Here is a 15,906-nt window from a genome sequence, read left to right on the forward strand (position 1 = left end):
CTTTGGCCATAGGGAATAAAAATTGATGGGGACATCTTTTCTATGCTTTCTAGCTATCCTTCCTAGCTAGCTATCCATCGCAATCCAGCTCTCTCCATCTATCCATCAATGTGCCCATCTCTATTTAGCAATAAGGAAATGGATAAATGTTCCCACCAATTTTATTTCCTATCGCCAAAGAGGTGATGGATGGACAGATGGATAAAAAATGAATGATGACATCTAATCTGTTCATCTCTGCCAATCTCTCCATCTATTGCGATCCAGCTCTCCTCCCATCGCTTTTGCAATATGAAATTAAAATTGCAATATCGATCTATTTAGTTTGATCCGTCTATCCATCTAGTTCTATCTATCCATCTAGTTCTATCTATCCATCTAGTTCTATCTATCTATCTATCCATCTAGTTCTATCTATCTATCCATCGAGTTCGATCTATCCATCGAGTTCGATCTATCCATCTAGTTCGATCTATCCATCTAGTTCGATCTATCCATCTAGTTCGATCTATCCATCTAGTTCGATCTATCCATCTATCTAGTTCGATCTATCCATCTATCTAGTTCGATCTATCCATCTATCTAGTTCGATCTATCCATCTATCTAGTTCGATCTATCTAGTTCAATCTAGTTCTATCTATCTATCTATCTATCTATCTATCTATCTATCTATCTATCTATCTATCTATCTATCTAGTTCTATCTATCGAGTTCTATCTATCAAGATCTATCCATCCATCAAGTTCTATCTATCTATCTATCCATCCATCGAGTTCTATCTATCTACCCATCCATCGAGTTCTATCTATCTATCCATCCATCGAGTTCTCTTTGGCAATATGAAGGAAATATTGGTCGGACATAGATTGATCGATCTAGCCATCTATCTACAATTGCGCTTGGTGCATAGTTTCTCGCACACACCTGTATGGAAGTATACAAACAAATGTTGATAGATAGATATTAAATATTTCTATATTTTTAACATTGCTGTTGCCGACAACACAGTTTTTCCTTATGGTTTTGTCAGCCAGTAGGGTAATAGTGTGTTTTGAAGATTGCAGCAGCCCGTTGCAACAATAAGCTTGCAATCTAAACAGTTGGGGCCAAGAGAAGCAAGTTTTTGTTTCACAGCTACATCCTCTTTATTACACCCTGTTGTGGCACGCTGGTGACCTGACAAAGATCAAGTTGAGGTCAGCGATGTAAAACCAGCCGTCCGCGGTTATGTCAACTTTTTCGGTCTGCTTTGCCTCCATTATTTATGATAATGGCAGAGGAGGCAGTGACTGATGTGCTAGATCCATTGTCTGTCTGTAAGGGCACGTTCCTGGGATTATACATTTCTATGTATGCCAGGGAACTAGTCTTTTGTTCCCTCTACCTGTATAGCATTTTCTTTTTTTTTTTTTTTAAGGCTGCAGCAAATGCTTCTCCTCTCCTTGTTCCCATGGTAACAGGAACCGGTCTATTGTTCGAGTCTATGTTTAGAATCCCGGCTGACACTTCATGAAAACAATTAAAGCCAACCCCTTATTTTTCTGAATTATAGTGCCTGAAATGTGGGGGAAAAACTTATTTGCATTTAATTTGGTGTCAGTGCAGCAGGGCGAAGTGACTGCTTTGAACATGCAAACAGAAGGGAATATGATTGCAGTAAATGCAATTAAATATTTAACCGTTCTGTCAAAGCAGCAGCAAATCTGCTGGAATGCAGTGTAGATATAGTGAGGTTGAAGGTGTCTGTGTGTGACAGTACATGTATGGCGATTTTTTTTTTTTTTTTTTTTTTTTTTTGTTTTGTTTCTTATCAAGATTTTTTTTTTTTTTTTTTATTGCTCATTTGCAGCAATCAAATACATAAAAATACTAAAACCCATGTGGCAGTTTTATTGCTGCAAATATATTTTTTTATAACAAAAATTGCTGTTTAAATAAACTAAAGTACTCTGTTTTAATGGGGGTGGTTATAAAGAAATAACTTGGTAAATATTTGATAGAATGAAATCTGCAAAAATTTAAATATCAAGATTTTTTTTTTTTAAATCAATTTTTGTGTTAAAAAAATACAATTTTATATTTGTCCTCCAATTCATTCTTATCCCGGATTCTAAGTTTCTAAGGATTCTCTGAGGAAAGAAGGCTGTGACCAAATTTTGGTGTGTTTTTTTATCATTTGCCAATTTGGAGGAATGTGGAGAAAGCAGGGTAAAAAAAATAATAAAATGATAAAATTAAAATGAGAGCTATAGATATAGAGGGAGCTATAGATATAGAGGGAGCTATAGATGTGTGTGTGTGTGTGTGTGTATATATATATATATATATATATATATATATATATATATATATATATATATATATATATATATATATATATATATATATATATATATAGTGTGTGTGTGTGTATATATATATACACACACACACACACACACACACGTGTGTGGATATAGATGTGTGTATGTATATATATATATATATATATATGTGTGGATATATATATATATATGTGTGTGTGTGTGTGTGTTTTTATTTTATTAATTTTATTTTGTGCTACATAGAAAAAATAAATATAGGTGTTAAATACATTCAAGTAATAAAGCATTTTTGCACTCTAAATTTATTGAATTTGATATTTTCCTTGCAGTCTTTCAATGTTTTAATATAAACATGCTGCTTATCTCATTACCTCCCAGTCACCACATCCTTACCTCCATTTTACTATACTATTCTAATATGTTCTGCTCCAAAGGAGATAATTTACATATTTGCATGATAACATAATATATATTACACAATACTAAATTTATTCTGGAAAATATATTGGAACCATGTGTAGTAATCAATTTTTGATATTTTTTCCCCTTTGTTTTTTTCCAAACTCCTTTCTAAGGTTCTGTATACCCTTTAAAGTTTTAACGTGACCTTTTCCAATGAGGATGTCTGGTACCGTTGCTGTAAAGGACGACCCCGAAGCGATGAAGGGATCGGAGACCGACCTGGAACACTCCGGCTCGCTTGAAAACCTCCTCCAACCTGCAGGACAAGACAGAGCGCCAACAGAAAAAGAGGAGAGCGGCGAGAGCAAACAGGACGCCACGGTAAGACTGATTGCCTTTGCAAGTCCTGCTAGTTTGTGGAAGCCTTGCAATATTACCTACCTAACCCCCCCCCCCCAAATCCTGTCAGAATTGAAAGTGCACAGTTTTTTTTTTTATTTCTTTTTAATGCATTATTTTCTTAAGCACCAAATAAATCCCTCCCGAGAAGGGTCAGCAGCACATAAATTAAAAATGTCACTCAAGTGCATAACTGACAGGCCCATGTTGATTAATATATTTCAGCAATAATGTCCCGGGGATGCTCAGGTGGTTCTGAGATGAAAAATCAAGCAGTGAAATAATCTGCTGCTTCTCAGCCTCTCTCCAAGAACATGATTGCATTAACTTGCATTCGCCCTGACTCCCAGGTGTGGGATGTACAATTTTCCCATTACTAGTTTCCAAAGGGTAAAAGTGTTTTTCTTTTTTTTTTCTTTTTCTTTTTTTTCCCATAAAGGATATTCGTTGCAGCTTGCTGAATTGGGCGTCTTGTAAAGAGCACTTTAATTTGGCCTGGGATCTGTACTCCTATATAGTTAGAGCGAAAGGCATATTAATTAAAAGGCCTTAAGGTACTTGACCACCTTGCTCTGTAGTCCTAGTCAATGCCTTTTCTCATCCCTGACAGTGCACAGGATTTAAATTAAGTCCTATTCACAACAGTCTTGCTATAGTCATACAGACTTGTTTATTATGTGTGTATTAGGTTAGAAACTACATGTCCCAGCAGGAAACTAGCTGCTTGAACACGAGGTTCAGTTTTCGGAGCTGCAGATGCCCCGTTTCAAATATACTTGATTTTGCTTCAGTTTAGTTTTAGTCCCCGTTCACACTGGGGCGACCTGTGAGGCGACCTGGTCGCCTCACAGGTCGCCGTAGGTCGCCTTCCATAGAGAAGCTGCGGACCCGTTCTAATAGGAGAGACACAAGTCGCTCCGACTTAGAAAAAGGGTCCGGAGCTTCTTTGGGGCTACCCGGAGCGACCGTCATAGACTTCAATGTTATGAAGTCCGTGCCGGCCGCTCAGAGGTCGCCCTGGGAAGTCGGATCGCCCCAGTGTGAACGGGGCCTTATGCTGATAAAAATAAATAAATAAATAAAAAAAAGCTTTAAGCTGAAAACAAAAGAAGCTCAATTCACGAAGCTATAAACCAGTAAGATGATGTTTTTTTTTTATTTTTTTAAAGTGAGTTATTTTCTGTTGAGCCCAATAAAATTAGGCCAAAAATTCCCCATTTTATTTGCTGCCACAAAGTACTAATGGTGTGAGCAGTTATACGCGTGGGGTAAAGTATTAATTGGCTTCTGTTTTTTTCTGGTGAAGAGTAATTTTATATGCCTTCCACCTTCACAGAAGCTGTACATGAGAGAAAAAAAAAAAAATTGGCCAAAAATAGAGTCCCTTAGGGTACGTGTCAATGGGTGTTATATATATATATATATATATATATATATATATATATATATATATATATATATATATAGGGGTCAAATGCTGTGTTTCCATTTTGAATGGATGCAGCTGGAAAATGAAAAGTTTGAAAAGAAAATGCTGTATTTGCTCCGCTTTGGCTGAGGTTTTAACGCACCTTTTTAATAGAACATTTTGCATCCAAAGAAGTTGCCTTGTTTTAAAGTAGATGGGATTTTGTTGATCTGCAATTGATGTTCCAAAAGCATGTCAAACCCTTTGAATTAAAGCGGAGTTCCACCCAAAAGTGGAACTTCCGCTTTAGGGAGTCCTGACCCCCCGACATGCCACATTTGGCATGTCATTTTTTGGGGGGGGGAGCGGGTACCTAGTTTTGACAGGTACCCGCTCCCACTTCCGCTCGGAGCGCTGCGGCGCCCTGAGCGGAAGTTCTCCTCTCCCCCTCCCTCCCTGCAATCTTCTGGGACACGTCAGGTCCCAGAAGATTGCCGGCCAATCACGGCGCGCAGCGCGACTCGCGCATGCGCAGTGGGTACCCGGCTGTGAAGCCGCAAACTGTAACAGCCGGGTGCCCACAGCAGTGATGCCGAGGGAGAGGATCGAGGCTTCCGGCGGCCGCATCGCTGGACCGTTGGACAGGTGAGTAAATGGCTGGAACTCCGCTTTAAGGTTCTAGTTAATTACAGCTGTTGGCCGTTAACTGAAGTGACACAGTTGGAGCACTTGATGCTTTTGCTGATATGTCACTGGCACAGTCATCTTAAAGTGGAACTAAACCCATCAATTTAACGGTTTCAAAAAAGTTCCCAGCATGCATAGGATGCTAACTGTCACATATGCTTGTGCTTTCAACCAAACTGTCAATCCATCAAATAGTAAGCGTCATAACTTATCACGTGCAGCATCATGGCAGTTGCAGATCAAACAGAGGCTAAGATAGGTTGAAGAGGAGAGGGTTAGTTCCACTTAAAGCGGAGTTCCAGCCATTTACTCACCTGTCCAACGGTCCAGCGATGCGGCCGCCGGAAGCCTCGATCCTCTCCCTCGGCGCCGGCATCACTGCTGTGGGCACCCGGCTGTAACAGTTTGCGGCTTCACAGCCGGGTACCCACTGCGCATGCGCGAGTCGCGCTGCGCGCCGTGATTGGCCGGCAATCTTCTGGGACCTCTGACGTGTCCCAGAAGATTGCAGGGAGGGAGGGGGAGAGGAGAACTTCCGCTCAGGGCGCCGCGGCGCTCCGAGCGGAAGTGGGGAGCGGGTACCTGTCAAAACTAGGTACCCGCTCCCCCCCCCAAAAAATGACATGCCAAATGTGGCATGTCGGGGGGTCAGGACTCCCTAAAGCGGAAGTTCCACTTTTGGGTGGAACTCCGCTTTAACTACGATTGTGACCTGGTCACTTATTATTTTAGTGTTAGACAACTGTGCTTTAGAGGAACCCTAGTTGATAAAGGCTGGGTCAAACTGGTGGCCCTCCAGCTGTTGTGGAACTACAAGTTCTATGAAGCATTGCAAGGATAATGGTTACAAGCATGACTCCCACAGGCAGAGGCATGATGGGACTTGTTCCACAACAGTTGGAGGGCCCCCAGTTTGACACCCCTGCTTTAGAAGTTGCGAAGGGCTCCTTGCGCAATAAGCAATCCCTGCCTCTCAGGTAGGTTACAAGTGATGACAATGATCTTTTTTGGCAGTCAATAAGGTGGGGTATTCTTTCCAGTGGCCACCAATGTTAGGGGATTTCTTCCCACTGACCTCCATGCCAATATTCTGGGAGCTGTGGACATAGTAATTTTTCTCAGGGGTTAGCTGAAACCTGAAAATCATTCGAAGGGTTACTTTATGTGAAAAATGTTGAGAGAGGCTTGTTTGACCCAACAGCGGTAACAGCAGCCACTGCTTTGCAGATATGCATCATGTGCAGTAAAGCCTTCTATACACCGCAAATAAACTGGGGTACTTGGCATGGATTTTTAATGCTAGATGAGCACTCTATAGTGCCAAAAATGTTGAGTTGCATGGCTATATATCCATGTCAAGTAAGCAAATCCTTCCCTTTTTCTTCTAGTTGCCAGTTCTTAAATGATAGCTAATCCCGTTAAAGCAGCAGTAAAGTCCGCTTTTTTTAATTTATACCTACAGGTAAGCCTATAATAAGGCTTACCTGTAGGTACAATAGATATTTCCTACACCAGGGGATTTTTAATTTATTAGCTGTCGGTGACATCACCGACGCATGCACACTGTGCTCTCAATGGACGGCATGCTGTTCATTAAGTGAGCTGTGCTGGGGCCATGACACCCGTGCGCATGTGTGGGAGTGACATCATTGAAGCTCTGTAATTCAAACTGCTATACTTTCCTTATGGATCACAGGAGTGCAGTTAGTTCTGCACTCCTGTGACCAGTTTTCAGCTTGCATTTAGCTGGTCCAGGATCCACTCAAGATACCTGGACCGGCAGTGGGCTCAGTCTCCACTGTGCTGCTGGGAGGCTGGTCCAGTTGTTCCATCCCCTCCCCTCCCCTCCCTAGCCCAGCCCAGTGCTTCAGTGGGCACTGAAGGTATAGAGCTGGGAGCCAGCGATTGGACCCGGCTCCCTGCTCAGAGCGGAGGGGAGAACTGAGCGATCAGCGGTGTTCGAGGGGACAGATGCAGCATTGGATCAATGCTGTATCCACCTAGGTGAGTATAAGATGTTGTGCGTATGTGGTGTTATTTTTTTGTTAACTCCATTCTTTTCTTTTAACTGTCCTAAAAATCTGTTGTCAGACAAAATTTTTGGCTAGGAGTGGATGCTCGGAGACTGAATTTTTCTCTAGAGTCTTTAGGTGTTTGCTTTTCTCACCATTCTGCCACCAGTGAAAATGTTAAATACCCCTGAGTACAAAGCGGCTTAAAAACAGATCAGAGGTACCTCCTGCATACATTCAGAAGGGTCTCGGATCCACATCAAATTGACAAACACTTCATCTCTGAGTCCAGCTGTAATGTCCCCACCCCCATTCAACCAAAAAGTCTATTATCATAAAAAAAATAAAGTGAGACCCCAACTTGTAAAGACTGCAGCAGAGAGAGATAATGAAAGGGGGGGGGGGTGAGCTATTCATCTGGCTTCTACCCACTTTGGCCCTTTAAGTTTTCTTGGCTCTATTGAATACCTTAAGCCATTGGCATAGTTTTGGTGTTTTTTTGTTTTCCTTTTTTTAAGTTTTTAAAACATCGGACAGTTTTGGGAGCTTTTACTTTTAAAAGTGAATGGATTGCATTTGTTAAGATGATCCACTCTTACACGAATAGCTGGCTGAAAGCCATTGTGGTTTCTTAGACATCACTCTCTGGCCGATGATGGATTAGGTGAAGTTTCGGAGTAAGGCTTGCAGTGACAGGTATTAATAGAATGGAACAATAGTAGTTTGGCTTTTGCTTTTTCCCCTCATTACCAGAAAATACAGTGGTCTGCAGTGACAGTCTTAGGTGGTGTTATTCCCCACCCAATTAAAAACATATCCTAAAATTTTAAATCTGTCCATTAGTCACACAAAATTTGCACTCAATTAAAGGATAATTAAGTCCAAGAACTAAAATCTCATGTAAGCTTTAGTATAATAATCTTTCAAAGGTAGATTTTAATCATTTTAAATCTGGAGCTTTCCTTAACCATTTAAGTACTGATATGAGTATTGAGTGTTTTTAATGTAAAGGATAAGGGAGGTCAAGGTGGTAATATGCGGGCTCTAAAGAGACAGGATGGAAAGGGGGGGGGGGGGCAGGGATAAGAGTCTAAAAATGATGTCACAATTAACATGTATTTACCTGCTTCTATTAACACCACCTTACTGCCCACCCAAGATAGACTATATTACCAAAAGTATTGGGACGCCTGCCTTTACATGCACATGAACTTTAATGGCATCCCAGTCTTAGTCCATAGGGTTTACTATTGAGTTGGCCCACCCTTTGCAGCTATAACAGCTTCAACTCTTTCAAATATTCTTCCAGAAGTGCATTTGTGAGGATAGACACTAATGTGGATGAGATGGCCTTGCTCGCAGTCTCCAAACTGGTCCAAATCATTTGGTGGAGGGGGGGAAATTATCGTGTGGGGTGGTTTTTCAGGGATTGGACTTGGCTCCTTAGTTCCAGTGAAGGGAACTCTTAAGGCATCACCATATCAAGACATTTTGGACAATTTCATGCTCCCAACTTTGTGGGAACAGTTTGGGGATGGCTCCTTCCTGTTCCAACATGACTATGCACTAGTACACAAAGCAAGGTCCAAGACATGGATGAGTGAGTACCCTTCCCCACTTTTGGGAGACTGTGCCACGGCACGAGCCTTGGAAGTTTGCCCCCCCCCCCTCCTTCCCCCGCCGCCGAGCCAATCCGAATCTGCAGTGAGCTTCGCGCATGCGCAGTAGGGACCCGCCCGTGAAGCTGCAAGGTTTCACTGCCGGGTTCCCTTATCGGCAATGGCCGTGGCAGCACCCGACAGCCGATGGAAACATTGCTGGACTCCAGGACAGGTAAGTGTCCAAATATTGTCAGCAGCCACAGTATGTGTAGCTGCTGTGCTGACTTTTAATTTTTGAAGGGGGGGGGGGGTGGAACTCCGCTTTAAAGAGGATGAGAGATGAGCAATACTGAGATGGGGAAAGGAGGATGACAAAATAGCTGAAAACAGTAATAGGTCTATATTATAATAAACAGCGCACAGAATAAACTAAATGTCATCCATTTAAGGCAGGGGTGTCCAACCTTTTGACAAATTGGAAGAAGAGGACTTGTCTTGGGTCAAACCTAAAATACACTATCAATAACAATAACTGATGAGTAGAACACAAGTTATTGATCACTGATAAATATAATGTACCTATCTGAGTAATAAAACGTACTTTTACAATTAAAAACATTTAAAAAAATGAAGAGGGGAACATGTACGGTTTGACACCGTTTTCGATAAACGAACACATCCAATATCTGGTTGGATAGAGATAGTAGCATTTCTTAATAAATTCTCAAGGTGCTCATCTGATATTTTGGTTCTAATTTTGCCCTTGGTGTGCTTCATCCTTGAAAATAGTTGCTCACAAATATTGGTGCTGCCGAAAATGGATGGCATGAATAAGGCACAATTGTGAAGAGTGGGAGATTTTTCTTTGGGAAGACAAAACTAAACGTCCAGTAAGGAGATGCTGTCACATTTTTCTTCGGCTGCATGGGTTTGCAGTGTGAAAACATTTTTACAAAAAAATGTACAAAAAAAAAAAAACTAAAATTTTAAAGTAAATTTTTATGATTTTGTTAAGCCACGTTCATAGCAGTCTTCTGCTGCAGGTGTCTCGTGGGATGGGGGTTTAACTTCCCTGATTTATTACACCCAGTGACCTACCTTTTCAATTTCCTGTAATTAACTGATAAATGTTATCTCTGGTTGCTAATGGTTATACGTACATTCTAACCTTTTAAAGCATACCTGTGGCTTTGTTTTTTTTTTTTTTTTGCAGCCTGATATTTATGTTGTAGGTAGTGAAGTCTTGTGGCCTGCGATATTTGGGTCTTCATGCCACAGAGGTCATTAGCTATTGACAAAAATTGTATATCTGTGCATCTTCCATGTCTGCCTCTTGTAAATTAGTAATTGATACAATCTTACTGCCCTCCCTTCCAACATGTCCAACTACCATGGACAGCTGCCATACTTTGTATTTTATTTATGTCTTCTTTTCTCAGACAGGAGGATTTTAAATTGCAAGCTTTCATTGTTCTATAATTTATAGCGCTCGCACGTATTCTGCAGCACTTTACAGCAGGGAGTAGATTTTAAAAATGGGAAACTGCAGACAAGATGTCTGTTGGTCTAACTGGTAAGAGCTTTGTTTTAATCAAACAAAACTGGAAAGTCTTTTATTTCTGGTAATGTTGAAGCCATGGGCAAAGAGGTTTTTTTTGCCGAAAGATTTAAATTTTCTGAAAAAAATTAAAATATATTCGCATGGAATGGTTTTGCAAATTTAACTGCTTGCCGACCGCCGCAAGTAGATTTACTGCGGCGGTCAGCCCCTGCCAGGCAGAGTGACGTTAATTAACGTCACTAGCCTGGGAGGGTCTGGGGAGCGAGCGCGCGCCCGCGCGGTCACGCACCCCCCCCCCCGCGCGTGTGACCAGCGGACCCGATGTCCGCCGGCCACTCGGCGATCGTCAGGGGAAGAGGGAGAATGTCAGGCAGCTTGTGTAAACAAGCTGCCTGTCATTCTCCTCGCTGTAAAGACACTGATTACACGGATCTAGTATGTAGATCCGTTGATCAGTGTCCTTACAGCTAGAGCCACAGCCAATCACAGTAAGAATCACGCCCCTAGGGACACACACAGCCCTCCCTCCCAAATAAAGTTAACCCCTTCACTGCCAGTGTATTTTTACAGTAACAGTGCATATGTATAGCACTGATTACTGTAGAAATGTCACTGGTAACCCCAAAAGTGTCAAAAATGTCAGTCAAGGGTCCGATCTGTCCGCCGCAATGTCGCAGTACCGCAAAAAAAATCGCAGATCGCCGCCATTACGCGTTAAAAAAAAAACAACAAAAATGACAAAAATCTTTCCCTTTGTTAGTAAACGCGATAACTTTTGCGCAAACCAATCAAAATACGCTTTTTGCGATTTTTTTTTTTTTTTTTTTTTTTTTTTTTTTTTTTTTTTTTTTTTTACCAAACATAGGTAGGATAAAACAAATTGGCCAAAAATGTTAAAAAATTTTGATTTTTACATTTTTTTTTTGGGAATTTCATATAAAAAAATGTGAAAAATATTGCTATTTTTGCAAAATTGTCGCTCTTTTTTTGTTTATAGCGCGTGATCAAAAAATCGCACAGGTGATCAAATACCACCAAAAGAAAGCTCTGTTTGTGGGAAAAAAAGGACGTCAAATTCGTTTAGGTACAGCGTCGCACGACCGCGCAATTGTCCAAGTCACGCAGTGCCGAATCGCAAAATACCCCCTGGTCTTTTAGCAGGAAAATCCTCCGGGGCTTAAGTGGTTAAAAGTCACTTTGTTACACTGGGAAGGTGAAATGAAGTCTATAGAATAGTTTTATACTTAAAAGGAGTTAAGGCAGAAGGTTTTTTTCCTTAATGCATTAAGATAAAAAGCCTTCTGTATGTAGCAGCCTCCCCAGCACCCCCTAATACTTACCTGTGCCCCATCTCTTTCCATCGATGTCTAAGATTCCCTAGGCCATCCGGGACTCTCCCTCCTGATTGGCTGAGATGTTCCCGCGGCTGTCAATCAGTCACCCCAATCAGGAGATTGAGAGGGTCGGGACCGAACCACAGCTCCGTGTCTGAATGGACACATGGAGCTGCAGCTCAGCTCGGGTGCCCCCATAGCAAGCTGCTTGCTGTGGGGGCACTTGACAGGAGGGAGGGGCTAGGAGCAGCGAAGAGGGACCCAAGAAGAGAGATGCAGGCTGCCCTGTGCAAAACCAACTGCGCAGAGGAGGTAAGTATAACGTATTTAAAAAAAAAAAAGACCATGCAATGATTTTAAAATAAAACTATAGCTTATTCAGTAAATTTAACCACTTGCCGACCAGCTGCTGTACTTAAAAGGCGGAAGGTAAGCTCTGTCCCACGAAACTACATACCTTATCGTGTCTACAAACTAGGGGAAAGATTTATGTAATTTTTATTTATTTATTTTATTTTTACTAGTAATGACGGCGATCTGTGATTTTTAGTGGGACTGCGACATTGCGGCTGACAGATTGGACCCCTAACTGACATTTTTGACACTTTTGGGGGACCAGTGACATTACTACAGTGATCAGTGCTAAAAATATGCACTGTTACCGTAGTAATGACATTGGCAGGGAAGGGATTAACCCAGTGGTGATCAAAGGGTTAAGTGTGAGCCTAGGGGAGTGTTTTCTAACTGTGTGGGGGATGGACTTGTGAAATGACCATAGACCTGTGATCCTATATAGAAGGATCGCAGGTGCTCTGTGATCAATTCAGAGAGGAGAATGGTCACCTGTGTTTACAACAGCTGACTGTCCTCTCTCAGCGGGGAGCAATCGCGGGTGCCCGGCGGCAATCGCGGCCGCCTGTCCCGTGGATTGGCTTCCCGCTGCCTAGTGGGGGTGGGAGTTAGCCACCGGCGACGTGCGCTCGCTGCCCCAACTCCACGCGTGTGACTGAAGTAGGGCTATGTCATTTTACGCGGCCGAGCCAGCCTACCTGCGGCGGGTGGTCGGCAAGTGGTTAAAGTGGTTGTGAAAACTGAGCAAAGCACCTATATCTGTAGTGTGTTTTCTTATATCATTCCAAAGCTCTAGTGTCATGATGCTTCCTTCCTCTGTTATCAGCGTGAATCACTTCTAAAAAGTTTTCTGGCACCAGATAAAAATTGTGTCGGGAAGGGAGCTCCGCACACAGCTTGTCTATTAGCAACACTGTCCTGCTGTGTGAAGGGGGTGTGTTCCTTTCCTCCAATCAGCTCTTACACACTAACTGCAGCCTCTCCTACCTCTCTTCTGTTCTCACAGATTCAGAAGGGTTTTAACTCTGCCCTTTTGAAGGGGTGTAGGGAAGAGAAGGCTGCAGATAAACAAGTTAAACGTATGTAGGGGGATTGGTTTCATCTCTGTGTATCATCTGAGGCTGTTCACTTCACTGAGTATATGTGAGGGTTTACATCCACTTTTTAAATCCCCTAAATTTTCAAGAATAGGAGGTAAAACAAGGTGGAACTCCAGGCAAACCTTTTATATACAGATACATGAAAAACTAAATAAAGCTTATACCCTTTCTTTGCTTCTAGTCCAAAACATCACCTTTGTCCAATGATAAGAGAGCTGACACAGCAAACCATAATTATAAACCTGGAAGCAGCAGAGTGATTGTCCTGACTAGGACAGATGTGCATCACAATAATGGTTTGCCAAAATTTAGAGATCTGTTGGCAGATACATTTTTTTTTTTCAGCTATGTATTTGGTGTTTTTACTCCAAGTTTCTAAAGCACCACTTTAAAGCGGAGTTCCACCCATTTTTAATAGGTTGGAATACATAGATCTTTGTAATCCCCTTTAAAATGGCTTTTACCAATGGAAACTTTTTTTTTTTTTTTTTTGCTAGTAAATACCTTAATTTCGGCTTTATTCCTCCTCTCCTCACTTCCTGGTCCGATCGGCGATGACGTCATTCGGCGATCCGCAGTGTCTGCTGGGATGTATTCTATTCCAGAAATCTCAGTAGCTGTATCTGTACTGAGCCGTGCCTGCCCCGCCTCCGCCCCGCCTCCTCTCAATGAATTGCATTGTATGAATGTATTAAGGCCGTTCTCTGCCCCGCCTCCACCCCGCCTCCTCTCATTGAGTTGTATTGAGAGGAGGCGGGCCGGAGGCTGGGCAGAGAACAGCCTTAATACATTCATACAATGCAATTCATTGAGAGGAGGCGGGGCGGAGGCGGGGCAGGCACGGCTCAGTACAGATACAGCTACTGAGATTTCTGGAATAGAATACATCCCAGCAGACACTGCGGATCGCCGAATGACGTCATCGCCGATCGGACCAGGAAGTGAGGAGAGGAGGAATAAATCCGAAATTAAGGTATTTACTAGCAAAAAAAAAAAAAAAAAAGTTTCCATTGGTAAAAGCCATTTTAAAGGGGATTACAAAGATCTAAAGTTCCAAAAATGGGTGGAACTCCACTTTAATTATTTAGGCCCCTTTCATAGGGGTGATCAGATCACTCCTTCGTGTCAGTATTTCAAGTGGACTTGATTGGACCCTTCAATGTTTTCTATAGCGCATGTCTGCTGGCATCCACCATCATCCGATTCGATCCTGTTCACCAAAAACAGACGGATGGTGGTCTATTCTCGGGGGGTCTCCAAACCATGGCTCTCCAGTTGCTCAGGAACTAAAATTCCTATCATGCCTAGTCAGGTCTGTGAATGTCAGACATTTACAGTGCCTAATGGGACGTGTTCCGCGACAGCTGGAGGGCTGTAGTTTAGCGATCCCTGGTCTAGTGGATCGGATTGGATGGAAACGTACAGGCGGTCTTTTTCCTTCCGATTGTCCTATAGAGGAGAGCGGACTGCGTGTCCACTCTGCATAGCGGACACAGATCTGTCTTCTGCCTGCTCAGTGGAGAGATCCTCCGCTGAACAAGTGGATTCCTCTTTACGGAGGCACCTGTGTGAAAGGGGCCTTATTGTTAACACTTTATTTTTTTTACCCTTTTATTATTGTTTGTTCTTCCTTTTTAAGGGGAAAGTTAATTTATAAAAATAGCCAAATATTTGTAAATGATCCAACTGCTGCATATTCATATATTACATTTTGTTTCTGTATAGTTTTTTGTAGTTGTTAATGGGGCAGCCATATTATCAATGATGCAGACTGTGCCTGCTGCTTAGTAGTGCTGCCTCCCTGTGGATCCTCTCTTTATCTCCCTGCACATCAACCAAACACAATTTTATGTACAGAAAATACAAAATCAAGATTAGTCGGTGAGCTCTAATGTAGGGATGGGCTCAGGCATGTTCGGGATCGTAGTCCCAATCCACCTGAGCAAGCCTGCCACAAAGCCGCCTCTGCACAGTGAGGGCTTCCTGGTGGGATTGCTCAGGTGGGTTGCGACTATGATCCGAACACGCCTGAGCCCATTCATATGCTAATGATCAGCCATATTCGAACTACGACCCTCCAGCTGTTGCTGAACTACTCATCCTGTGAGGCATTGTAAGGCCCCTTTCACACAGGTGGACCGTTCAGAACTGCCTGTCTGGTTTTTATTTTGGCGGATCTGAAAGGATGCCTCATGCATCTCTATGGGGCATCGGATGTCAGCGGAGACATGTCCGCTGACATCCGATCCGTCAAATCTGGACTGATGGAAACCCATCAATCAGCATTGTTCCTGTTTAATCTTGCTGGAGGCTGCCATTTTACTGAAGCCCAGAGCCCCTGAGCGGCAGTATAGCTTTGGGCTGCCAGCAGATCGTCCTCTGCATTTTTGGCACAGTGCCGCTGAGCATGTGCAGAGCAGGGTAAGAAAATGTATTATTGGATTTTAAACCGTATAGGCACTTAATGTTTTACATAGCTATACCTAGGAAAGGGGCCAGCCTGAAGTGATCCAACAGGACTTAATTTTCTGTCTAAAGTGCCATTTTAGGCCCCTTTCACACCTGTGTGACTTGTCCCACAACTTGGGACTGCAAAGCCGCATGACCAGTCACACTCCATGATTTCCAGTGAGTACCGTAATATCTGTGCAATTTAAAGTTGCCACGACTCCAAAGAAGTCCTGAACTGCTTCAGTTTGGCTTTGATGCGTTTTGAGGTCCATAGA

At 42.5% G+C, this 15,906-nt stretch overlaps 1 protein-coding gene across 8 annotated transcripts in view; it reads left to right on the forward strand.

The window, feature by feature from the left end:
- R3HDM1 (R3H domain containing 1) overlaps positions 1 to 15,906 on the forward strand; it is a 277,140-nt gene that overhangs the window by 130,470 nt on the left and 130,764 nt on the right. For all 8 annotated transcript variants that reach the window (XM_082261129.1, XM_082261127.1, XM_082261128.1 and 5 more), the window contains exon 3: positions 2,901 to 3,108. In XM_082261129.1, coding sequence (XP_082117255.1) covers positions 2,941 to 3,108 — 168 coding nt within the window. In that variant the 5' untranslated portion in view covers positions 2,901 to 2,940. The remainder of the gene's footprint in view (positions 1 to 2,900; positions 3,109 to 15,906) is intronic.

Source organism: Pelophylax lessonae, assembly GCF_965119305.1.
Source record: "Pelophylax lessonae genome assembly, chromosome: 6".
Taxonomy (NCBI): domain Eukaryota; kingdom Metazoa; phylum Chordata; class Amphibia; order Anura; family Ranidae; genus Pelophylax; species Pelophylax lessonae.